Below are 24,954 nucleotides of genomic sequence, written 5' to 3'. Positions count from 1 at the left end.
CCGTGCTCCGGAGCGGGCCGGCATTCCCAGCTCCCAGAGCTCCTCCTTCTCCTCTCCAAACCTGGGATTTCGTTTCCTTTTCTTTCCTTTCCTTTGAGTTTCTGCTTTGTTTTTCGTACACTGGTTCAAAAAGTCGGCACTTCGACTGCGATCTGAACCCAGCACTGAAAGGCACGTATCTGATACCCTGTACAAGAGCTAGTGTGGATGCTGCAGTGCAGATGGGCAACAGAAGTGGGACTCCACTGTCCTGGATCCTCGGATCCGAGTTGGAAGGGGTGGGGGAAAAAGAAAGTGAAATTAGGGAATAAAGCAGATTCTTGCTGCTTTTGAGAGAACACCAACAAAAAAGGGAATACTGGCGAAGGTTTGCTACTCTCCCTCCCACAGCAGCTTTGCAAGGATGCCCGTGTTAAACTGCAGAGTCAGATGCTGGTAGTTCAACTGCTGCATTAAAAGGAAATGAAAAAGAGTCTCAAAACCCTGCACCTTCTCCAGGGGTTGGTTGGGTCTTGGCTTATTGCTGACAAGCTAAAAGCAAGGGCCTATTCCTCAAAAGCAAAAGGCTCATTGAAGAGGAAAGGAAGAGATTCGGATCCTTCATGTGAACACAAAAGAGCTGCGTGGCCGGGGAAGCATCAGCAGCCGGTTCAGGTCCGAGTTGCCCATCAGCCTGCTGCTAGCGACCAAAACATCCTCAGTTAAAGGGTTCCCCTTTGACTGGAAAGACCAAGAATACAAAAAAAGGAAGTATTGGGGAATGTTTGACACCATTTTATTCATCTTCAACTGCAGTGGAAAAATAGAACCTTTTACAAGTGCCGTCTTGTGTAAGCTCAAGTCAGTATATATATATTTTCTATAAATTTCTCTTTTTCCTTTGTTTTTGAAGTGCAGCAAGAGACCAAATACCACATTAAACCTGATCAAATAAAGAGCACAAAAGGCCAAGCAGTTTCCAAATGGCATTTTTATCATCGGATCTTGGTTGCACATTGAATTTCGCCTCACTCAAAGCCGTTTGGTTTTGTGGGGTGTTGTTTTTTTTTTTGCCATTTTTTTTGCTATTACCTGAAGTTTGCTTTTTGTTTTTCAACTCTTTGGCACAATTTGTCTGTGGGTGTCGGGGCTGCTACAAGTCCAAGTCAGGAGAGAGCTTTCCCTTCGCGTTCTCACTGCCAATTGGGAGCACTGAACACTTGTAACTTTAGTTTGAAGCCTGAAATCGCCTTTGCCATTTGCTTTCCATTCCCTCTAAAGCAAGAGGTTGGGGTCGGGTTGGGTTTTTTTTCCCCCCATTTCTACATTCACAGTTGAACAATATTAAGGAAGGAAAGGCGCTTGGATGAACCAAGATCATGGAAAGCGGCACCGGGACCGGGAGCTCTGAACATTCGTCAGTGTTTCCCTAAAATAAAAAGCCCTAAAGAGCGACTTTCCTTATTTTTTATTTTTTTTTTAATTATTATTATTTTGTCTTTTTTTTTTTGTCTTTTTCCCCTCTTTTATTTGTACACCTCTTACGCTGCATCAGTAGACTGAACTCTGGTTAGTTTATGAAATGCAACAGCTAACCCTTGGGTGGTTTGATTTTTTTTTTGTCTTTTTTTTATCATTTTTGTGTGGTTTTTGGGACTAGATAGACTGCAATGACTCGAAGTTGAGAATGTGGATACCGCCTCATTCACACACACTCACTCCTAGACTGAAAATCCTTCACCTCCTCCTCTCATCCCATCACCGACAGCATCGTGCGGCAAAAGGTTAGGGCAGGCGGCTGGAGCCCTTGGCTCCATCCCTCTCCAGCAGCCCAAGCCAAGAGCACCACAGTTGAACCCAGTTTCCTCTCCACCAAACCGGCCGTGTTCCCCTTCTACACCGGCCACGACAGAGAAGCTGGTCCTGGTCTGCCTGAAGAAGAGACTCGCTCATTCCTTGGACAGAAATCGGGTCATTCCCTCTTCCCAAAACCAGCCGGCGCCGGGATTCCTACGCAAGTCAGTGCTCAGCTTGCTGACAGCGCTGCTGCTGTGGCGGGATTCACAATGTGGTGTGTTTCAAAGCCTCACTCACACTCATCCTCTCATTCCCAAACATTCAGCATCCGTGCACACTCCTCACTTCCGTGGTTGGTTTTGTTTTTGTTGGTTTTGTTTTGCTTTTTCCTCAAAAGATTGGAGATTTCCAGTGGGGGCCTCAGGTGTCATCCCAATGGTAACAGATCTGTAAGCAAAAAGGGTTCATCAACAAGCAACCCCAGCCCCGCGGGCAGGAGGTGAAGCTGGCAGTAAGTGGGGTAAAAAAGTGACTTTGCAGAAGGCAAGAGAGAAATAAACCAGACACTTTGGAGCTTCTCCTGCTGGGGTGACAAAACTGTGCCAGATTCATTGTCCCAAATGCACTTACTCCATCCTACCCCTCTCTACAACCTGCTTCTTTCTAAAGGTGCTTCACCAGAATCACCGGCTCAGAGTATTTCAAGTTGGAAGAGACCCTTAAGGATCACTGAATCCCAGAGTGGGTTGGGTTGGAAAGGACCTTAAGCTCCACCAGCTCCAACCCCTACCACAGGCAGGGACCCCTTCCACTGGAGCAGCTTGCTCCAAGCCCCTGTGTCCAACCTGGCCTTGAGCACTGCCAGGGATGGGGCAGCCACAGCTTCTCTGGGCACCCTGTGCCAGCGCCTCAGCACCCTCACACAACCTAAACCCCTCCTGTTTAAGGGAGCTCATCAAGTCCAACTTCCTGCTCCTTGCAGGACAACCTAAAACTAAACCATAAAGACTAAGAGCGTTCTTCAGATGCTCCTTGAACTCCAAGTAGGACTGAGGAGTCAACAAGGCTTCAGCTTGTCCCTGACTAGCAAGGGGACACATTTCACACACAAGAAGCCCCTTGGTCTGCACCTGGTCCTGTGAAAGCCACGCAGCTCCCTGTGCTCCTCAGTTTGTATTTGTTCTGATAGACAAAGACCACAGATGGGGCTTGCTGACAGAGAACCACCCGAGCTACAACCGCCCAGAGAACAAGGCTTTGGGGAAGCGTCTCTTTCAGACTCAGGAGTTTAGCCAATTTCACAATTATGCAACATGCAAAGGAGGTGGGTGGAAGCCCTTACCAAGCTTGATTCTTCAGTTTTCTCAGTTCTTTAGTCGCCCAGGTAGCAAGGGTTTTTGTTTTGTTCGTCTTGGATCTTCTTCCTTCAGTTAGCAGTTCATGTATCATGGGTCTAGATTCTACTAATTTCAGTACATCTTTCCCAAACGCTGTACACAAATCCCTGCAGAAGCAAAGAGAGAGGCTGTAAGGCTGAGTGTCACAAGCAGATGTTCCACTGCGATCAGCTCTTGCAAGCAAAGAGAAATCTGACTCACAGCTCATGTCCTTTTGAAAATGCTGCATATGGTCACTAATTTCAGCAGAGGAAAACTCAAGTCTTCTGGAATTGTGACTAACTGGAGAGGTTCGATCTCCTTGCCCCCTTCCCTAAATTCCATAGACAAGATTAAACCATCCTGACCCCTGTTCCTCTGTACCCAGGCAGCTGAAGGTGGAAGGGGGGGGCTGAGCTTGTTTTTAAACCCAGGTCATCCTTGACAAATCCTATGTCTGGGATTTCCTTAACACATCCCCAGTGTTCACTCCTACCTAGGGATTTTCACCTTGTCAGTTAAAGGACCTCACCTGCAGAACCACTTCACTCCTTGGGTTAAACATCCAACACCCCAGAGCTGACACTAAACACTTCAGACAGTCATAAAAGCACAGCTTCAAATATGAAGGCAGTTTTATAAAGGTTTCTATTTATCTAATGAGCAGGCTGAAATGGGATCGGGATGCTTACCCTATCAGTCCAGCAGCGCACGCCACTACAACATCGGTGTGATCCTCATCTCCAGCAATGTGGTCAATGTAAGACAGAATAAATTCTACTCTGGGCTGCACCAGCATCACATCCGCTGAAAGAGAAGAGCTTGGTGAGAGCAGGGTGAAACACAGGTTGTGTTGAACAGTCTGCCCTTGAAGAGGGCTTCCAGGATAGTCCCAGACAGGCAGAACCTGACCCCAGAAATGCTGAGATGGGGAGAGGAAAAACTGCCAGAGGAAGAGGAACTGCAGTGAAGGGCTCCAAACCCATTCCCAACTGCTGGCAGCAGAGCATTCACTCCCACACAAAGGGAATGAACAAGGACATGCCCTCAGATGTGACAACCAGCTTGAAACAGCTTACCAAGCCCAGCTCTTCCCATGTCCCTTTCCCACCTCAAGTCCAGCACCACCACAGCAGCACAGAGTACTCACGATGCACGTTTTCTTGGTCTCCCTTCAATCCCTGGATAATTCCAGTGTAAGCTTCCAGGCAGCCCTCCCTCAGCTCATTCAGGTAATCCACCATGTCATAGTCGGACTGGAAAGGCATCAGGAAAGGACCACTCAGTGGGTGCCCAGCCCTTCCTTGTGGTTTTAATGCACCGGAGAGGCACAGCACCAGTGGCTCACCTTATCGACCTGTGCTTGAGAAGCCTGCTGGAGGGTGTTCAGTACAACATCGAGGTACTTCTTAAACTCTCCTCCAATGGCAAGGGCAATATCACCGAACACCGAGAGAATCTCAGGCTTCACAGACCTATGAACATTTTCATTCTGGAAGAGATTTTAGCACAGTTACATTCAGTGGCATCGCTTTTGTAAGGAGGGAGGAGCTAATAAATTAGGCCATTTCCTTGAAACGTACATCCTCACCCCCAATAAATTTGGATTCCATTCAAATAGTAAGCCAGATAGTTGTCAAACACGAGATCTTCAGAGCATGCCTAACACTTCTGCTTCTCCCACCTCCCACTTTCTTCTCAGTGTGCAAGCCAACTGTTACTAACTGGCTAATGAGAAGGTAAACACTCACCCCCAAGTTCTCCAGGAGCAGCTGCATAACCTCATCACAAAAAGGCAGGATGTTGGATTGCAGGGCTCTGCATAAGTCACCAACCAGGCCCACTGCAGCCAGACAAACCTGCAAATAGAACAGCAAGAGACACCCACCCAGTGAGTCAGTCTTCCACGTTCTATCCTTACAGCTTCAGCTTATTAAAGCCCTAAGCAGTGAGAGTCTACACCCATTAAACGACCCTCTTAGAGCAGATGAGGCTCTTCCTTAACCAGCTGTACCACCAAGCTGCAAAGAGCTCAACTTGCTTCACCAAGGGGGAGGGAAAGAGATCCAGCTGCCAAAGTGACAGGTACTTGGTGTGAACACAGCAGCTGGGTGGTCGAAACATCCACCCCACAGGGAACACCAGGGCTTGACCTTGTAATGGGAACACACAGCCAGCAGCAACCTCTTTCCTCATCAAGGCCAACTATTAAGTGAAAACACAGGTGTCAAGTCAATGAAGGCCTTCTGCTGAATTAAAGAGGAGGCAAAATCTGTGCATGCAGCCAGTAATTAGAGAGAAGTGGGGCTCCGATTCTGGTTTCATCACCAGAAGCTGTGGTATTTTATGGATGGCACATCCATTTTATGGATGAAATCAGCATCCATGAGCAGATGAGAACTTAGACTGTGAACAGGGCTGCCTGGTTTGACCTCTACCTGGTACTCAGCGTAGTTCTTCAGTCCAATGCCAAGGAACGGTTTGAAGGCATCCATGTACTTCAGAAACTCTCCACCTAAGACTGTGCATGGAAAATAGTCCCGTTAGAAAAAAAATCCCAACTTAAGACGTATTTGCTGCACTTGAACCACACAGCAACCCACCATTATACTTCACCCAGCCCCAGTACCCGTAGGTTCCACAGAAGCCCAACCAATCAGTTCTCCATTAGACATAGATCAACTAGGTTGGAGAAGACCTTTAAGGTCATTGAGTTCAACTGTTACCCCAGGTAATGCCACTAAACCACGTCCCTACATCATTTTCTACCTGGTTTTTGGAACGCTTCCACCTCACACACTAACCAAACACCAGCGGAATGTGTCCATCCGGACTAAAATGGTTTGGAAGTGCTCAGTTCCTCATAGGCTTCTGAAGACAATCACCTCCTATGCTTAGGAAGGATGGTGAGATCCACCTTTCCCCATCACTTTACCACCATAACAGCTTCAACATCTTCCTTCTGGAAGGAGCTGCTTGGCCTTTTCAGTTCAAGCACACTCTTCACTGGGCTCATATTTAACCAGAATGTGATGTAAATATTCCTGCTCTTTACAGGCTCTGACCCTTCTCTAAATCATTTGCAGTTCTAATACCACACATGCAGACTTCTCTATCCAAAAGTGAAAGGGTCTTGGTCTCAAGAGGAACACGCTTCCATTCCTGTGTGCAATGATCCCACTTGGCCTTCTCATTCGCTTCCCAGCTTCCTCAGGCAATCCCACTAAACGTTCTCAAGAGCAGTCTGATGAAGACCTGCTCTCCAAACTCACTGGTATTGGAAAGGGCTTCTCCAAAAAGCCCAAACTAGCTCTGCTGCACTTCAAAGGCACTTTCAGACCAATCAGGGATGTACTTCCATTAGGAACAGGTCCTGTCACCTGCTAGCCAGGATAACAGCCTCAGGAAAAGACGACTCAAATGAGCCTCTCTACAAAATGATCTCCCTGAAGGCCATTTCCAACCCATGCCTGGCTTTTATTAGAGGGAAGGCAGCAGTGTCAGGCAATGAGGTTACGGACTTCCAACTGCACCTCAACTTTCCCACTCCTTTGACAGCAGAGTGCGTTCCTAGAGCTCTGGGTGATGCCACATCTACCACCCTCTAACCCAAGCCATGCAGTTCAAAGTGCCTGGAACACCACAGCCCTATTTTCCTTCCCCCATTGGGACCCACTCTAAGGCTGATCTTTGCCCAAGTGATTTCCTTGAAACAAGAACAATGACTGTAAATCCACCCCTGACAAAACTCCACGAACCCACCATGAGTCACAGGCAGCGGTAAGTATGAATCACAAAGATAAATGTGTCCTGCAGCAGCTCAGGGACCAGGTTGTGCTGGCCACTCTATGAAGCAGCACTAGAGGGGGTTTTTATTTCCTGGCAGAATTTGCATTTTAACTGTGTTAACTGAAACCTAACCATTCATTCATGAAATAGCCCATCATAACCAGCCACTCTCAGCTTCACAGAGCGATGCGGTGAGATGTGCGGTCAAAACCATAGCCCAAGCAAAACAAGGAACTCATCACGGCTTTTGTCATATAGACAAAAAGAGAAGGAAGGAAAACCAGTTCTGCCCCAGCTTCACCTCTTCCTGAGCAAAACCTTGCTCTGCAGCACAACACTGACCTTCCACCAGGGTGCTGACTGCCATCAAGGCATCCTCCTGCACACCCCCTGAGCCTGCCGTGCTCTGGAACATTCTCAGCAGAGATGCCATCACCACATCAGAGATCTGCAAAGCATCCTGGTGCTGGACCTTCCGGAGGACGTTCTGGGTGGGAAAGGAGAAAGAGATTGTAATTGCTTCCATCTCTGTGAGCCTGGATTGTGCCTTTCCATCTCCTGCGCTCAGCTCTGAACACTCGTGACCACATTTGGGCTGCTAAAAACGAAGCTGCTGTTTGAACTCTGCTGCTGCAAAAAATCTGCTTTGTCAGTGCAAGTGCAAAGTCCCATTCATTTTAGCTGCATTCAATTTTCCAGCTACAGAACAAGCTGAATTTACCCTTCCTGCTGCATAGGCTATTCTCCAGGCTTTCCATTTGTAAGCTGGCATTAAATGTGACCAGCCCATACTTGGCCTTATCAAAAAAGCCCTTTTCCATCACAGCAATGTGATCACAATCTCTTGCTGCCAAGCATGGGTTGCACGTAAGCTTTGCTTCTAAACCACAGAATTAAACTCCAGCAATGCTGGCTGTTAAAGCAGGGCATAAGCCTGTCCTTACTGCTAACTGCAGTCAAACCTCTCCTTACTAACTGCAGTCAAACCTCTCCTTGCTAACTGCAGTCAAACCTCTCCTTGCTAACTGCAGTCAAACCTCTCCTTACTAACTGCAGTCAAACCTCTCCTTACTAACTGCAGTCAAACCTCTCCTTACTAACTGCAGTCAAACCTCTCCTAGCCAGGAGGAATGGGGAACAAATTAACACACAACCACTGCAAAACACATTTACAGGAATGGGTTTAGAAGCAAGATGTTTGCAAAGCAAAACCGATACCTGATGACAGTGAGCAGAAAGGCCAAGGGAACACCTTGGGTAAATACCTGAGCTTAACCTAAGCTCTGCTCCCTACAGCTCTGCCAATCCCTTGCACATGAACTACAGAACACAACCTTGATGTCTCCTGATTTAAAAGAACTCTGCATTTCCTATGTAAATGGAGCCTCTTTGCTGAGGTTTACTTGAAGTATCTGCAGCAATTACTGTAAATACTTGCGGTTCAGACTTTGTGATAAAGAAGAAACACACGTTTACAAGTTAAAAGGAGAAGTTTAATCCGGCCCTACACTTCCCAGAGGCAAAAACTGAGATTCTGGATGCTGAAGGCTCCCCATTAAAACCCAACATAAAGCCAGATTATTCCCATTTACCCATTATTTGGGAAATTACCCTAAAAATAGGCAAGAGAAAGGAGCTGCTGATGGGCTTTTGAATGAGCAGGATGAAGTTAAGGATTACCCAAAACAACCTGGAGGCAACACCCAGGAGACCTCCTAACCTTGCTTAATAGAAGGGGAAACTGAAAGAGATAGAAACAGGCTGTTACCTGAGGGTGAAGAAAAGGCTCCTTTTGCTGGGCTTACAAGAACAAACAGCACAGCACAGGTACCACCACCCAGCAAAGGGATAAATCTGAGTGGAGGGAGATGCTCTGCTTTTATTTCAGGTTACACAGCACTTCTCCCTGAGCTGCCCAGAGCCACGTTGATGCTGAATCTACATCTGATATAGTTTTAAAGCAGCACCTTGTAACTGTTAGTAAGTTAGGCAGGACAGCCCAGCAGCACCCTTCCTGCAGCATGAACAGGAAAGCTTCAATAGCAACCAACACCTATTGCAGGATGGTCTGATGAACCTCCTCAGCAGTTTTGGGGGAAAAAAGTGGCTATTTAGGTTGGAAAAGACCTTTAAGCTCATCGAGTGCCACTGCAATGAAAATAGGCAACTTAAGAAGTTGATTTTCCACAAATGTAACTTTGCAGAGGAAAACACTAAAGAATTTGCATATAGATGATTCATTTATATTCACCCACAAAGTTTCAAAGTGCTTTTGGGATCAAAAAGGAAACAGCTACAGAGCAGAGTTTGGAAAAAGCTTCTAAAGCAAATGAGAGATTTAAACTCCCCTTGCAATCAATAGGAAGAGACTAGAAAAATCACTGAGCAACCTATATCAAAGTAACTCCAGGACAAAGCAAGAAATGGAATGGGGAGGCATCAAGACCACTTAGGAGGAGTAAGCAAGGAACTGGAATATGCTTGCACTGGAGTCACACGGGCTGTTCATTACCAGATGTTTAATTTCAAGGACACTCAGTGCATTTTAATTAGTGCCATTTTAAATAAGAACACCAACCACAAGAGGCAGATGAGCAAATTAAAGCCATTATGGAGGGTTTTTGTCTGTGCCAAAGCAATTGTTCAGCCCTTAGCCAACATAAGGGCCAATCTGAAAGTGAATACACCCCATAACATGCTGCATACAGTGTTCTTTATTCATATTGCCCTATACTTTGTAAGTCGTACTCTACTGAAGCCTTCTGAACCTTGTATTACCTCCCCACACGTCAGCTGCGACACAAGATCCCATTTCCTCATTCAGATCTTCTCAACAGGCCCACGTCTGCATCCTCAGGGGAACAGAAGCATCTCTAAAAGCACCACTTTCCCCATCACCACAAACACAGGAAACAGGGACTTACCTGGAGAGTAGCACAAAGGAGAGACTGAAGATCATTGAACTGGATTCTGTCGGAAGTGCTCTGGATATGGGACTGTAAAAGAACAAAACCCCAAGTGTGATAAGCCTGTGCCACCATCCACACCACCCCAGTGGATTCTGACAGCATTGTGAGCTCCAGAGATGCAATGTGCTCCTTCAAATTTAAGGCAAGAGTTACTGTTCAGAAGCTTAATGTATCTACCCACCTTTAACAAAATAAACCCACATTATACCCTAACATATGCACTCAGCAACAAAACTCCTTTTCCTACCCCAGACACACAATGGCAACAAACCCACCTCCATCTGCAGCACTTGCTGAAGTCGTTCCATGATGACCAGAGTTGTCTTTTGGACAGCAGGGTAACAGTCCTTGGCACTGTTTTTCACTATTTCCATCAGAGATTCATATGCAGAACTCCTCAAGTTATTCTGGTGTCCATCAGGCCTGTAACAGAAGGGATGTATTTGCAGCTCCCAATGCTCAGGCTTGCTTAGAAACAAGACTCTTTTTTTTAGTATAGCAGCTAAATTTTGGTGTTGTGACAAGCAGAAGCACTTGAATTCCTGGATTCCAAGACTTGAAAGTAACTGAAATTTGTGAAACTACTTTTGGAACGACTTTTCATTTGCTATTAATAATGACTTCCAATATTTTCAGTCACTGGCAAGCAAGTACAGGAACAGAAAAAGCCTCAAACCCACATCTCCCAGTGTGCTGTTCCCCTGTCTGGGAAGAGCTGGTCTCCAGAGGTGAGCAGCATACATTACTACCCCTGCCATCCCTCCCAGGCCTCGGCAAGGGTGTTAAATCTGACATAAAGCGAGCTGAGATCTATGCTAAGATGACTGATGGGCTTTGGAGCCTTGAGCCAGACACTGTGCTTCTGGTTGGATGTCAATTAGACAGGAAGAGTTTAGGCTTTGAACTGTTCAGGCAGGGATACCATTTAAGAAGCAGTCCTGCAGCAAAAGGCTTCAACTGTCGATTGAACTGATCTAAGGATTGAACTCTGAGCTGTCAAGATACATTCGACCTTCAAGGCAGAATACAGCTTCAGCCTTACCCTTATTCTTGCATCTGCAGAACTGAGAACAACATTTTGCCTCATCTATTTATATTGCAGCTTAGTTGGGAAAAGGGCAGTATCCAGCTTAACTAGGTCCTCATCTCTTCTGGGAGTACCTGGTGCTCATGTAAATGGATGTAACATCACAGCAACAACCAGGGTATAAAACAATCCCAGGCAAATGAGCTGCACGACACACACAGATTTCTAATGACATCTTGCTGCAATCCTGCTTATTCAGTGGCCTCGGAGCCAACCTTGATGAGTCTTAGGACTACTGAAAGTGTGTGTGGGGTCTTCAATGCGAAACATGGAACGGGTGCTCCTGAAGGAAACCCCACATTTCCCAAAAGCAGATATGACAAAACACTGCGAAATTATTCTGTGTGAACAGCTTTCTTCTAGGGAATTAGCATTCTATATTCCATAGGATATAAAAAAAGCCCAGTTCTGATAAAATACCATTCACATCTAAGCTGCAAGAGGACCAGCAGCCTGAAGGAATGAAAAGCAGCATCTTTGCAGAGCTTAAGGCAGTGATTTCAGTGTTACCTATCTGCAGTCTCCAGAAGCTTCTGAACTATTAGCTCAAATGAAGTAGATAAGCAGTAGGTTGCTGGTTCTTCCTGATCATCAGCTACATCTGCAGCTTCATAGGCAGCTTCAGCAAGACTAGAAAAGGCCTGAAAACACAGAACAACCATTGCAATTACTCACAAGCCCAGAAACAGATCCCAACAGTTTTCATTCTAACAATTCCACCCCAAACACGTGCAGGACGAATAACTTCCTCCATGAGCAGTTCATTGCCCAGTGCCCTGAACGCTGGTCCAAGAGCGGTGAGAATTTCACACTTAGAACATGAACTTGCAGGGTGGTCATGCTGTCTGCAAGCCAACACCTGCACAGCATCACTGGTCTCAACCACCAGTAGCTGTCAAGAAATTTCCAACTGCAAAGCAATCGGAACGCTCTGAGAGGTGGGTTGGAAGAGTTGAAAGCCTCCTGATCTTCACCTTTAGTCTAAAAGCACAACATCATCATAGTCAGAAGATGAAAGCCACAGCTACATGGGCTTTTGCCAGGATCAACAGATCAGGGCAAAGCTTCCCCACTGATTAGAAGTCTTCAAACCTCTGGAATACCAACAGACCAAATTCTGTCATTTCTAAACCTTGTTTTGACATGCTGATGCTCAGCTCGAGCTCAATTCTTATTGAGCAGCTCTCTTTGAAAGGCAGAAAGGGAACACACCCCCTTTACAGTGAAAGATCAGATATGCTGTTTGGTAGTAGACATCCATCAAGACGATGATACAACTCCAGTTAGCAAACCAACCCACGGGACAGCAGCTCTAAGTGAACAAGGAAATCTCATGCTCCTCAGTTTAGCTTTGGAACTACTGCAGAAGCAGGCTGGGGTAATGGGAAACAAAGCACCATATCCCTTAATGTTAAGGCAGCAATCCAGCTGTCCCCAAGAAAAAAGCTATATCGCAGCATGCCTCTTCTAAACAGCTATTAGGGAAAGCTTCCACGGCAGTTTCAAACCAATGAATATTATCATTTCTCTCCTTAAAGTCCATTTCTTCCTTTATTCTTTCCTACCAGAGCCCCAAAACAGACTTGAAATAACTTACTTTTGTGTTAACCACACTTGTGTGCTGGATGACCAAGCCATGAATCATCTCTGAAATCCATTTAATTCCGAGTATATATACATTTGGATATATATATATATGTGTGTGTGTGTGCATTTGTACATATGAATATAAGCTACATTCCCCTCGTCAACAGAAGCTTATCCCACATCCACCAGTGAGGGGCTGCCTTACCCAGCACACATTGGAGGCCACTCTGGGCTCAGCACTCAGGCCCTCCATCAGACACTGCAGCAGTGGAGCGAGGTAAATGTCATTGATGGCAGCTTCAGGAAGCATCTCGCAGATCCTGCCCACGGTCCAAGCAGTTGTGTCTCGAACCACAACACTGGGGTCCTTCATTAGTTCTATTAAAGTGGGCATTGCCTAGAACAGCATTGCAAATTTAGGTGATTTTAGGGCAATATATGGAAACAGACATTTGTCACCACTTTGGATTTTAATGTATCCCCTTGAACTGGTATTTTAAGATTCATGAAGTTATTTCTCAGGGCTAAGACTTGAGAACTGGAGGCAGTTATTCTGAAGCCCTGCACGTCTGTGTGATTCACAGCTATGTAACCAACCTACTTGCCCTGGGCTACCAAGCCTCACTAAAACATCATTAAAAGGTGACATCCTTTTGCTTTTCCTTAGATTAAGAGCAATGGGCAAAGCCTCCCCCAAATAAATCAGGAAGTTTTTTGCTCTGAAAGCCTCCAAGACAACATAATGAATCTTACCTGTATGACTAGTGGTTTGAGCTGGTTAGGCTCTGGTCCTTCCAAAATGCAGCCAAAAGCCATCACAGCTGCATCTCTGTATCGCCAATCCGGGTTTTTAATGTGTTCTTTAATAAAGGGCAGGACATGAGGAACAATGTCATCTTCACAGCAGGTCGCCAGGAGCATGAGGCAGACTCCTGCTGCTTTGCAGGGGTTCCAGTCGTCATCATCATCATTTTCATCCTAAGAGAACAGCACCCCTGGTCAGGCTGGGGGAAAACATCTCTTACCCACTCGCAGGCAGTGCATCCGTGTTGGATTACTGCAGGGAGCGCTGCCTTAATACCAGGCTTTATATTTAGAAATTAATGTAGGTCTGGAAGTACCACCTGCATCTCTGGCAGAGAAGCACCCCGAGTTACTTGCATCATCTGTATCCTTTCCACCCTGGTGTAAGGCTGCCGGCTCTTTACTGACACACCTCCAGCAGCCTCATGCATCTTCCCAACTGCTTCTCTCTCATCCAGGTTGAGCTTTTGTTCCTTTGATCCGTGCCATTGCAGAGTGGCCACTGTAGTTAAATAGCTTGTTCCCCCCTGACTGGCAGCTCAGCCACTTCCCAAATTCCTTTGAAGCTGTGTACCTGTGATTCTCTCATCTGTTTTATCTGTCCTGGTTTAACAAGCGCTTTAGAACCTCCTGCAGTTTAACTTCTGCAGCTGAGCAGACAGCAATACAAAAACCAGGGAACCAATTCTCTGGTTTCACTAAGAGCACCAAGCATTTCCCCAGTTCACTGCAGTAAGCCAAATGAACTTCGTCCTGGATGGCTTAATTAACAGTTTTCTTTCATAATTAGACCTGCTGCAGCAAATGATACCATTAGTTTTGATTAGGCTGCAAGGCACAGTCCAAACAAGTCCTTATGAAGTGCTTACTAGGTACTCAACAAACATGGGCTTCCCAGTTCAAGTAGTAAAGCTCAAGAATTGGATCTCAAATGATGCAGAGCCTGTATATTGGGTTTCATTTCCCAAGCATTTCATGGGGAATACAGATTAACTGCACAGAATACACATTAACTCTCCAACCTCTTTAGAAACCCTAAATACAAGCACATGTTAACAGAATTCAGCATTAAAGTGACACCACATGCAGTCTCCCAGGCTCAGCCCTAAACACAATGCATCATTCGGTCAGAGTGGTGCATGATGTCTCATCCTAGCCCAAGGACTGCCATGAAAGGTGCTTTGAACATGTTGCACCAGTATAAACCACCCCAGGGCACCTAAAGCACCTTTGGGACCCAGCGTATCAAGAAGTCCCCCATGCAAGGGAGCGATGACCACCACTGACAATCTCCTCCTCCATGCACCAGCAGAACAGCTGTCCCAGGACACGGAAGCAGGCACAGCAGGGATTTCCTGGACACGCAACAGGGATGTTGCAACTCACCTGTTTCGTTAATGTCTGTGTTAGAATGGGGACCAAATACTGCAGCGCTCCTTTCGCATAAAACTTGCTAGTGTGCTCTGGGGGCCTTCCTTGCTCTGCTGCCTAGAGAAAAGACGTTACACAATGATTCTCAGTGGCTATATAGGCATGAAGTCTGACTGATATACTCCAGGCGTCACAAGTTCCCTTTTGCATGCTTTCCTCTCCTTCCCAACACAAACCTGGAGTTACTGTAGCACCCAGGAACCTCAAGGACACCCAGCACCAATCCCAGTCCTACCCAATAAGCACGTCCCATTTGCCATTCCATTCACGTAGAGCTCCTCCTTCCTCACATGGGACAAATTGGAATGTTTTCAGTTTGCAGCCACCTATAATTAACAAGTGACCCCAAGTGGAAGCAGCAAAAGGTCTGCAGCGCATAAACTAAACCTACGTGCTGCTGCCTGTCCTTTTATCCTTGCTTTTTTGGGCATTCAACATAAATATATATTTAGCTACTTTTAAAGATGGATATGATTCATCTAGAGCCCTTCAAAGTTTAAGCTGTTATTGATCTCTCCAGCTAATTTATGCAAACGGCATCTGCATGCACACCACCGCCCCAAATTTATCTCCATCCACATCCATTGTAAGGGATAATGATTACTTTCCTTTCAGCCCGTCACTTTATTCTTAACTCATAAATACTGGATTAGACAGAATGTGATCAATCTTTTTGCACACTGGGTTAGGACTACGTCCTGTCTCTTACATGTCAACAGAAGAGAGCCCACTAGGCCTCCAAGACAGCAGGGAAGTCAAGAAATGCTCTCCCTTCAGCATGCTATCTCAAGTACTCAAGATGCTGCCTTAATGAAGGAACAGCTCAAAGACCTTCATGATACTGAGAGTTTGCTGGTATGACAGCATGCCTAATATATGTGTTCAATGTACATTTAAGGGGAACCTTACAGGAGTAGCTTGAGTTGACTTTTGAATGCTCAGAAGCAATCAGGTAGCTGTCATGTACCATTTGTAGAAAACCAGCACTTGTATGCCACAGCGTGTTCTCATCAAAGCTGTCAGAGGATCTTTATCTCAAGCAGCTTTAATTCCCAGCCAGGCTGGCATTTAAAACCATTCTGCTCACTTAAAAAGTCAGCTCATCCCAATCTAATCCAGTAAGCAAAAGGGGTTGTGTTCAAGCTACACTAAATGCCACAGAGCCTAGGAAGCAGCCCAAAGAGTTATGGAAGGGAATTCCAAATGGCAGCCCCTGTGCTACAGGCTTTTATTTACCTTGAATAGCAGAATCAGCCAACCAGAGTTGACTGTACCCAGGCCAGCAGCTAAAAACTAAGCTGGGGACCCCAGCTCTGTGCTGTCTGCAGCACATGGAACACCCACAGCCACCCAGTCTCACAGGCTTCATGCAGCCTCAGGTCTCAGCTTCCATCACAGACATGCATCACATCGCATCAGAGTGGTGCATGGTGTCTCATCATGGACCCATGAGTGCCACACAAGGGGCTCTCCAACACTATTCCACTTGGGAGAACAGGGTGTGGTTCAAATACATGACCTCAGCATTCCCAAAGAGACGATCATGGGCACTTGCTGCTTTCCAGTGGTCATTTGGAAGCTCACCTCAGATGCCTCGATAGCCAGGTCCATCTCCTCATCACAGACGTTTGACCAGAACTCAATCCCTTGCAGAGCCACCTCATCTATGTCACTTTTCATTGCTTCAATGGTTATCTTTAGAAACATGAAAGAAAGGAGGGGAGAGAAGGATGTTTTAGCAAGGAGAGGGATTCCCAGCATGCAGTCACAGCCAAAGAAAGCAAAGCAAACCAGGAACTTAAGAAAGCCTTTACTCTTGGATTAGGGCAAAGGAACACAGGAAGATTAGACAACAAGGGATGAGAAACCTGGGTACTCACAGCAAAAAGAGCAGGCCCCATGTATGTCTCCATATACTGATAATAAAGGGACATTATCTTCACCAAGTTCTGTAAGGCAGCCACTCGTACCTGTCAGAGCAGAAAACGGATCAAGTGCTTTGCAAACCAAGCTGTAGCCCACCGCAGATTAATAACCTGGCCTGAGGTTTACTCCATAACTACAAAGGTCTTTAGTAGGAGGATGCAAGTTGTTGCTTGTGCATTTACAACTTCTAGCTTTAAGTATAAAACTCATTTTGAGTACTCAGAGCCAGTTAACAGAACAGTGTTTACTCCATGTAACACTTGATAACTCCTTGCTGATGCCAGAGCCAGCTCCCCCACAAAGGTGCAGTGATGAACCAAGGCCTTCATTCCACTCACCCTTGTATCTGGACACTGCGTTGCTTCACAGACTACTTGCATAATAAAGTGCCTTTCAGACTAGAAGAAGAAATAGAAAAAGAACATTAGAATTGCCTTATAAAAGCATTAAAGTCTTTGCATCCTGCCTGTGGAGGGTGTGTTTTGAGTCTGGCCTAGTACAGTCACTCATGCAGCACTTCTAAGCATGAAGGACCAGTACAGGTTACTATTCACTGCAGTATTTTATACCATTTCTTCCCCAAAACAGGAATCCCAAACTTCCAATTGAAAAAGCACTTAACAGACTGTCCAAAATAGAAAGATAAAGCAGAGTAAGTTCTCATTAAAAGACCTTCTAAGCTGAAGGTTCAACACTAATTCCATCTTCCCAACATCTCCCTGGTACAGACCTAGAGGACAGACTTAATCCAAGAAGGAAAAGGGAAATCAATAGATTTTCCTGTTCTTGACAGTCTCATTCCAAGGCCCCTCTTCTGAAGCCTCACAGGCCTTCCTCCCCCCACAATTTCCAGAGGCAAAGTTAAATCTGGCTTGCTGCCACACCACTTGAAAGGAAGTGCTGATCCAAGCTTGTACGCTCGCAGCAGCATTATAGGGTAGTCTGATTGAGAAGCAGAGCATCTCATAGGCTGAACTCTAAGGTCAGCTCAAATGTACCCAAAAGAAAGCCAGTGACACTTCCTTTCCATTGACGAACCTCTGAGAGGTTCCACAGTATTTCTATGTCACAACAAGCACACACCAGACCTACAGAAATGAATCCAAGTCTCAGCTGCAACATGATTATGCATCAAAACTCAGCGTGGTGCATGATTTCTCATCACAGACCATGGATCCAGCCCTTGCAGTTTAAGGCACGAGTTGTCACCCCCCTCACCTCTTTGTCAAAGTTTGCTTTGGTGAATTCCAAAGAGTTCAGGAGTGCATTAGTAGCTGCTAGCTTCACATTGTTGCTGGGCTCTTCCTTTCTCATTCCCTGGATGATGGCTGTCAGGATCTCATTGGATTTGTCCTGAAGCTGTTCTGGATCCTAAGAAGAAGTGTTAATAAAGTTGCCATCTGAAAAGCTTCCTCTGTATTTTAAAGCATCCTAAGTTTGACCCTGAAATCTTCAAGTTTGAAGGAAAAGAAGTTCTTTGTTCACTGGGAGGACTGGAACACGAGTGCAAGGAATTCACCCACCATTGTGTCTTTACAGCTTCTGGGACAGGAGATTAGACTGAGCTGAGCACAGGTAACTCCCGATATTCAAGTCACCAATGCTAAATAAACTCCACTGTCTCAAATAATAGGCCAAAAAGCTTTGGACTACTTGACTTCATTCAATTAGCAAGTTAAACCATACTGATTTCCAATTCCTTTATACACTGGGCAGAGATTTACACCAGCAGCTGAGGTAGAGACTTTTAATGGTAAAGTTACCAATATTTTTAGATATAGAGAAAAAATACATTGCCTGGACAAGGAGCAAGGAGAGTTAACAGCCAACAGTGAAACCAATCCCTTGCAGCCTGATGAAAGCCCCAAACGGAAGACTTCCCTTTCTGCCTCACTACCCTGAGGCTCAATCAGCGAATGCTGCACGTACGCTCTCCAAGGCATTCAGTGGCACCAAAAAACCAGCAAACTTTGTTTCCAGTGGAAGGTCAGGCAGCACCCAGGGATTTAGCAATTCACACTGGATACTTGATGCAACACATTGTGATACTGCAAGCTATGCTGATCATCACAGAACCCCAGGCTGGTTTGGGTTGGAAGGGACCTTAAAGCTCTTCCAGTCCCAACCCCCTGCCACAGGCAGGGACCCCTTCCACTGGAGCAGCTTGCTCCAAGCCTGTGTCCAACCTGGCCTTGAACACTGCCAGGGATGGGGCAGCCACAGCTTCAACGACACCTTTTGGAGAAGGTGTCTCAATGAGCTGTGCATCAAAACCTCCTAAATTAAGAATCAAGGGCCCCCTCGTGCAAGATGGAAGGCAGCTGTCAGGTTTCCCCAACACAGAAAGGAACCAAAAGCTTATCACTCATCTGTCATGTTTTACACAGCTGGACGTTCAGCTGAAGTTTTGTAGCAGCAGCCCTCACCATCATACAACTGCTGCAACACAGACTTCAATCTGAACCTTATGAGAGATGCCCTGGATTTGTGCTATGAAAGCAGGTCAGTCCTTCCAGGTAACACCCGCATGTTTACTGCCCATCGTTCTGTGAGCACAGAGACATCCTCCAGACAAGTATTAGAAGACAGACCCATGGAAGCATTACAGCCTATTAGGTATCATCAAGTGGTTTGGGTTGAAGGGACCTTAAAGCTCATCCAGTTCCAACCCCCTGCTACAGGCAGGGACCCCTTCCACTGGAGCAGCTTGCTCCAAGCCCCTGTGTCCAACCTGGCCTTGAGCACTGCCAGGGATGGGGCAGCCACAGCTTCTCTGGGCACCCTGTGCCAGCGCCTCAGCACCCTCACAGGGAAGAGCTTCTGCCTAAGGGCTCACCTCAGTCTCCCCTCTGGCAGGTTAAAGCCATTCCCCTTGGCCTGTCCCTACAGGCCCTTGCCCAAAGCCCCTCTTAGCTCTCTCAGCCTGGCTCCAGAGCACTTCAAACATACTCAGCCCAGTCCTCCAGATATACTCACAATGTCCTGACAGATGTAGCCAATGGCCTCCAACGTCGACTCTTTCATGTGCTCTGTGCTGTGCTGATTTGTAACGTTCGTTACCAACTGGGGAATGAGCTCAGGCCACTGGTTCATGGGGATCTCTGCACAGGCAATGCCAGCCACGCACTGAGAGGCCGAGCTGGGCCTGTACGTCTCTGTACCCAATGTCTGCAAAACCTGGGGAGAGATTGGCAGGAGATGGTTTGTGTTGGAGACAGAAGAGAGATGGGCACAAGACTGCTACCCAAATCACCCCCCTTCTCCAATGAAGCCCTTTGCTCTGCTTCCTCCTGCTGCAAACAAAGCCACGACCACACACAAATGGTGTTTGAACTCAACTTGGCCATGGCTGCCCTGCTCAGGAAGTGAGATCCAGCTGTGGGATTCCATGCGCTTCCATCATATCCTTTAAATCCCATACACAACGCTGTGTGCCGCGACTCACCAAGCAACTTCTTGTCTTGGGAAGCAACATTCCCAACGCTAAACAAATTGGGGGTTAAACCCCCCTAAGTCCTGCACTGGTTATGCCATGATAATCTCAACAGGGCTGAGTAATTTTCTTTCCTTTTAACTGCAGTTTGTGTGCTCTTCAACAACTGTTTCATTCAGAAGTGGAGGGTGCACATTTGCTTCAGTATTTCCAGTTATACCCCCTCATTTTCCATATATCAACTGAAAAACCACTGGGTTTCTAATGACACTTGACAGAAAACAGTAATACAGTGGGTTTATAGCTCCAGTACCCAATAGGACAGCTCCTGTTTGCACTGCAAACTCCCCTGTAGTGATCAGCAATATAGGAAAAGCCTAAAGTGATATCATCATCACCCACCCAACTTATTCTGCTCTATACAGATCCTATTAACATGAAAAGAAATACATAAAGGGTAAGGCCAACTTGTATCAGATAGGTACTGTTCCTCAAGTGCAAAAGGATGGACAAGACGCTCACCCCTCATCCCCATGGTGAGGAAACAAGAGAAGGAGCAAAAAGGGACCCAACTTACGTAGTTCTTGACCTCCCTGCGGGCGTTGGCGTCGATGGCGAGCCATCTCTGCTGGTACTGAGCCTTGATGTCAGGGTCCTTGGAGGTGAGGGAGTTCTTGATCTGCAAGCCGGCCGCCACACGGGCAACTTGGCTGTTGCCAGGGTTTGCCAGCACTCTGGACAGTTCCACCAGGAAGGTTGGCTGGGAAGAGAGCCGCGATCAGCACCACCAGTAAGGAGGAAAACCCCTCCCAGCACCCAGAGAAAACCCCAAATAACCCAGAGAAATGGGTCCCAGAGTCACCAAAGCTCCTTCTCTACCAGGCCATGATCAAACCATCACCACTACAGGGCTCTATCCCACGATTACAGGCGTTAAGTTCCTAATTAGAACTGCTGGGAAGCAGCATAAGCAGGCATTGACTTTGCTGGACTTTTACCTTCCTTGCTCCTATCTGCTTTAAGTATTCCTTTAAATAAACTACTGGGCTCACACGCCAAGCTATGTATTTTCTGGATGGGTATCAAACACGGTGAAGAGTAACTCCCTGCTACTTGTCCCTCGCTTCAAGGCAATACCCAAACTATAATCTAACACAGGCATTGCTCAAGTAGGAAATCAGACGCTGCTTTGCAGGGCTGGGACATTACAAACTTCCTCCTTTGCCATCAAAGGGGCAGAGACATGCATGGAGATCACCCCCCTCTAAAAGGGTGTACGTATGCAGATAAAAATACCTGGCATCCGTGCCACTTGCTATTGGTGCGGGTGAGGAATGCCTCCGCGTTTCAACCCTCTCCTCCTCTGACTGCTTTATGTTTCAGAGGCTTCTGCTGTGGGGAGCTTTCAGCACTGGAGCTGCCCCTCCAAAGGGTTTTGCCTCCCAGGAAAACCTTGCTAGGGAAGGCTGGAAGCCATCCTCAACCCATTTCCCACCAAGCAGGAATACGCTTTTCCTGAACCCACCTCACATACAGTTACACACAACTCGCTCCCATAATGTCTGTAACCCAACTTCAGAGACATACAAAGGTTTTAGGGCACCAAAAAGCCATTTTTAAAACCTCACTTCCCAAAGTTCATGAGAACCCTTGAATAAATCCATTACCTTGGACTCCACATTACCACTGACCAAGCACAACCCTTCAAAAGGAGATTTTAGCTGGGCTACTCAGTGTGTTCAACACTCAAACATGGGACAACTCCAACTGATGAGCACAAGCCATTGGATCCTCTCAATGCAACAGACAGAAGCCCTGCAAATATACACACTAAACCCACCTCCCAAGCATCACGGTTTACGCTCTGGTTTGATTTAGCATTTAAGAAGTTAACAGGACAAAAATCAAAGTACTGCTGTGTCTGCACTGAAATTGAAAGGTGAAGAAATGTCCTCGGATTTCTCGCCCATAAATTAGCAATAAACCATCAGGCTTTTCATGGAGCTTTAAGGAGAGTTCTAGCTGAAGGTGAGAAGCGTGACACGAAGCCTTCCAGGCCTGAGGCTCAAAGCAAATGCAGATGTGTGTGACCTCAGCACTTACAGCTATGGGAAGTGTCAATGAGAGCCTCAGAAAAGGGTCTAAATTAACTACAGGGAGGAAATGAAGAACGAGCTGCTCTGCAGGTGCATCTCCATCAGCCAGCTGGGGGACCACTTCCAGCTCCCTTGCAGCCCTGAGCACAGAACCTCAGGCTGGACCCTGTAGCTCCTACCCCTGCCCATCTCAATCCTGTTCCTGTGATGGGAATTGTCCTGAAGCCTTCATCCTCCTGCCCAACCGAGCCATTAACAGACCTCAGGGCCTACATGGAGCTCTTCAACTCCTGCCCTGTGCTGGACCATTGGACATCAGGACACCCATTTTCAGCCCCATCATAAGCTCCAGGCCCTCTCCTCCCTACCTTGACCTGGCTCTCACAATGCAGCAAATCCAAATGAAACCTTGGAAAACTGGCATTTTAAAAGCGTGAAAGCCAAGGATCATAACCAGCTCCAGCCATCACCCTGCAACACTGCACATAACACTGCCCAGGGTCCTCAAATCCAACCAGAGAGATCCTGAGACTTAGCAAAGGCCAGTTCCAATGCTCTGTGGCCTTCCCAGCGTACACCAGTGCAGACCAGGGTATGGAACCACAGAACCACAGCCTGGTTTGGGTTGGAAGGGACCCTAAAGCTCCTCCAGCTCCAACCCCTGCCACGGGCAGGGACCCCTTCCACTGGAGCAGCTTGCTCCAAGCCCCTGTGTCCAACCTGGCCTTGAGCACTGCCAGGGATGGGGCAGCCACAGCTTCTCTGGGCACCCTGTGCCAGCACCTCCGCACACCAAAAACAGAGACTTTGAACCCAAAAGGACACGATTCGTGCTCCTGATGCTAACACACAGACTCCAACGGGAACACTGGGTGCTGGGACCCCCTGCGATGCAATGAACCACCCCAGCCCCTCCGCACCCCGCTCTGGTGAGGAGCGGGGGGGGGGTGGGGTTGTTTTTTCCTCTATTTTTGCCTTTTTAAGCTTTTTTTTTCACCCCCCTCAGGAAGGTCACGGCGGGGGCTCCAGGCCCGCCTGCCCTGACCCCCCCTTCCCCTTCCCCCGGAGCTCGCAGCCCGCCGGCACCGAGCGCATCGCTGCGATGCTGCTGCGGGGAGGCTGAACCGGGCCCGGGGCAGGGGGGAAGCGGCGGGGCCGGGCGGCGCCCGGGGCAGCGATGGCCGCGGCCGCACATGGCGCTCCCGCAACCGGCGCGGCCCCTTCGGCCGGCGCCGCGCTCCTATTGGCTAGCGGGGGAGAAAGACGCGCTGCTATTGGCTGGAGGAGGAGAAAGACACGCTGCTATTGGCTGGGCGCGGCGGCCGGGCGCGGGCAGGGTTAGGCTGCGCCCCATGGCGGTTCAGGCGGGGTGGAGGTTGGGGGGGGGGGGGAGGGGAAGCGCCCGCCACCGGCCCCGGTCCCGGTCCCGGTCCCGTTCCCCCCGGTCCCGGGCTCTCACCAGGTTCTCGATCGCCGCCTGCTCCAGGAACTTCTGCGCCGCCTCAAGCTCGGAGCGGTCTGCGGCGGGAGGCGGGGGGGAAGGAACCGGCGTCAGTCAGCGGGGCCCAACCGCCGCGGCCCTCAGGGGGACACCGCGGCCGCACCGATCCCTGCCCCCCCCCCCCCCCAACCCCCCCATCCCCCCACCGCCCGGCCCCGCTCCCCACCACCCCTCCCCCCGCCGCGGCCCACACCCCGCCGGGGCCTCAGCCTCAGCCGCCGCCTCAGGGGTGCGCGGCCCCCGCCCCACCGCGAACCCCCCCGGGCCCGCAGCCGCCGCCGCCGCGCCCTACCCGGCGAGACCGTCTTCTCCAGGATGGTGATGAGCTCCATGGCGGCGGCGTGGTGGCTCCGGCGGGAGGGGAGGAGGGGAGAGGGAAAGGGGAAGGGGTGGGGGGGGGGGGGAAAGCGGGGCGGAAGGGAGGGGAAGGGGGGGGTTTAGGGTCAGACGGGGCCTGCCCCGCGGACGCGGCCGAGGCGGGTGGTCCCCTCCGGGCGGGGGGGAAAGGGGAAAGGGGGGGGACGGAGGCAGCGGCGGCTCCGGCTGCTGCGGGCGGCGGAGGGAGACAGAGAACAACCGGGGTGGGGGGAGGAGGAGGAGGTTCGGCGGTGGCCGCGCGCGCGCGCACGCACACACACACACCGAGCAGGGGCCGGGCGGGCGGCGGAGGGATACCAGCCGCGCGCGCCCCGCGCCGCCGCGCTGATTGGCTGGCAGGGAGCGCGATCCCCATTGGCTATTGGAGGGTAGTGGAGATGGGGGGGGGGAGGGGGGGAGGGGGAGGGGGGAGTGGGGAGGGGGGGGAGGTGTAAGAGAAGGGAAGGGCGGGAAAGGAAGGCAGGGGGTGGGGCTTCCGGCGGCGAGCGCGGTGATTGGGTGGTGGCGAGGAGGGCGCCCCCCGGTGGCGCGCGGGGAAGGGGAACGGCGAACACGTGGGGGGCACCGGTAGCTCCGGAGCGGCCCCGGTGAACGGGGCGAAGGGGAGGGGAGGGGAGGGAAGGGGGGGGTCCTGCCTCCCCCCCGCCCGGTCACGTGCTGGGCCGTACCGGGGAGCGGAGAACCGGGCCGGAGCCGGTGGTCCCCGCTGCGGGGGCCGCTCCCCCGGTGCCTCGGTGCGGCCCGGTCCCGCTCGTTAAAAGAGTTTGAGCCCGGTAACGGCGGCTCCGTGACCTGCAGGGC

General features: G+C 48.8%; 1 protein-coding gene across 2 annotated transcripts; it reads right to left on the bottom strand.

Moving 5' to 3' along the window:
* Positions 1–751: 751 nt before the first annotated feature.
* On the bottom strand, positions 752–24,449 carry KPNB1 (karyopherin subunit beta 1). Of its 2 annotated transcripts, XM_065699408.1 has the most exons (22): positions 24,068–24,447; positions 23,734–23,792; positions 20,756–20,938; positions 19,722–19,922; positions 17,964–18,116; positions 17,084–17,143; positions 16,700–16,789; positions 16,404–16,514; positions 14,775–14,876; positions 13,338–13,562; positions 12,790–12,981; positions 11,508–11,638; positions 10,186–10,333; positions 9,866–9,937; positions 7,284–7,428; positions 5,591–5,673; positions 4,904–5,011; positions 4,501–4,644; positions 4,303–4,408; positions 3,845–3,959; positions 3,119–3,280; positions 752–2,223 (listed from the first exon to the last, which is right to left on the bottom strand). In XM_065699408.1, coding segments are annotated over exons 1-22 (2,631 nt in total). In that variant the 5' UTR covers positions 24,108–24,447; the 3' UTR covers positions 752–2,222. The 2 variants fall into 2 exon arrangements, with proteins under 2 accessions (XP_065555480.1, XP_065555479.1); XM_065699407.1 differs by lacking the exon at positions 752–2,223 and having other exon boundaries at positions 3,115–3,280; positions 24,068–24,449.
* Between the last annotated feature and the right edge of the window lie 505 nt (positions 24,450–24,954).

Source organism: Lathamus discolor, chromosome 20 (assembly GCF_037157495.1).
Source record: "Lathamus discolor isolate bLatDis1 chromosome 20, bLatDis1.hap1, whole genome shotgun sequence".
NCBI lineage: Eukaryota > Metazoa > Chordata > Aves > Psittaciformes > Psittacidae > Lathamus > Lathamus discolor.
The sequence above is the reverse complement of the archived record's forward strand: the minus strand, read 5'-3'. Positions and strand labels throughout refer to the sequence as shown.

Coding starts and splice junctions, on each gene's coding strand:
- KPNB1 (XM_065699407.1), bottom strand. CDS start 24,107: ATGGAGCTCATCACCATCCTGGAGAAGACGGTCTCGCCGG. Junction 18,117..19,721: donor GCTACATCTGTCAGGACATT/GTGAGTATATCT, acceptor ACTTCTTCTTAG/GATCCAGAACAGCTTCAGGA. Junction 10,334..11,507: donor CTTCTGGAGACTGCAGATAG/GTAACACTGAAA, acceptor CTTCTGTTACAG/GCCTGATGGACACCAGAATA.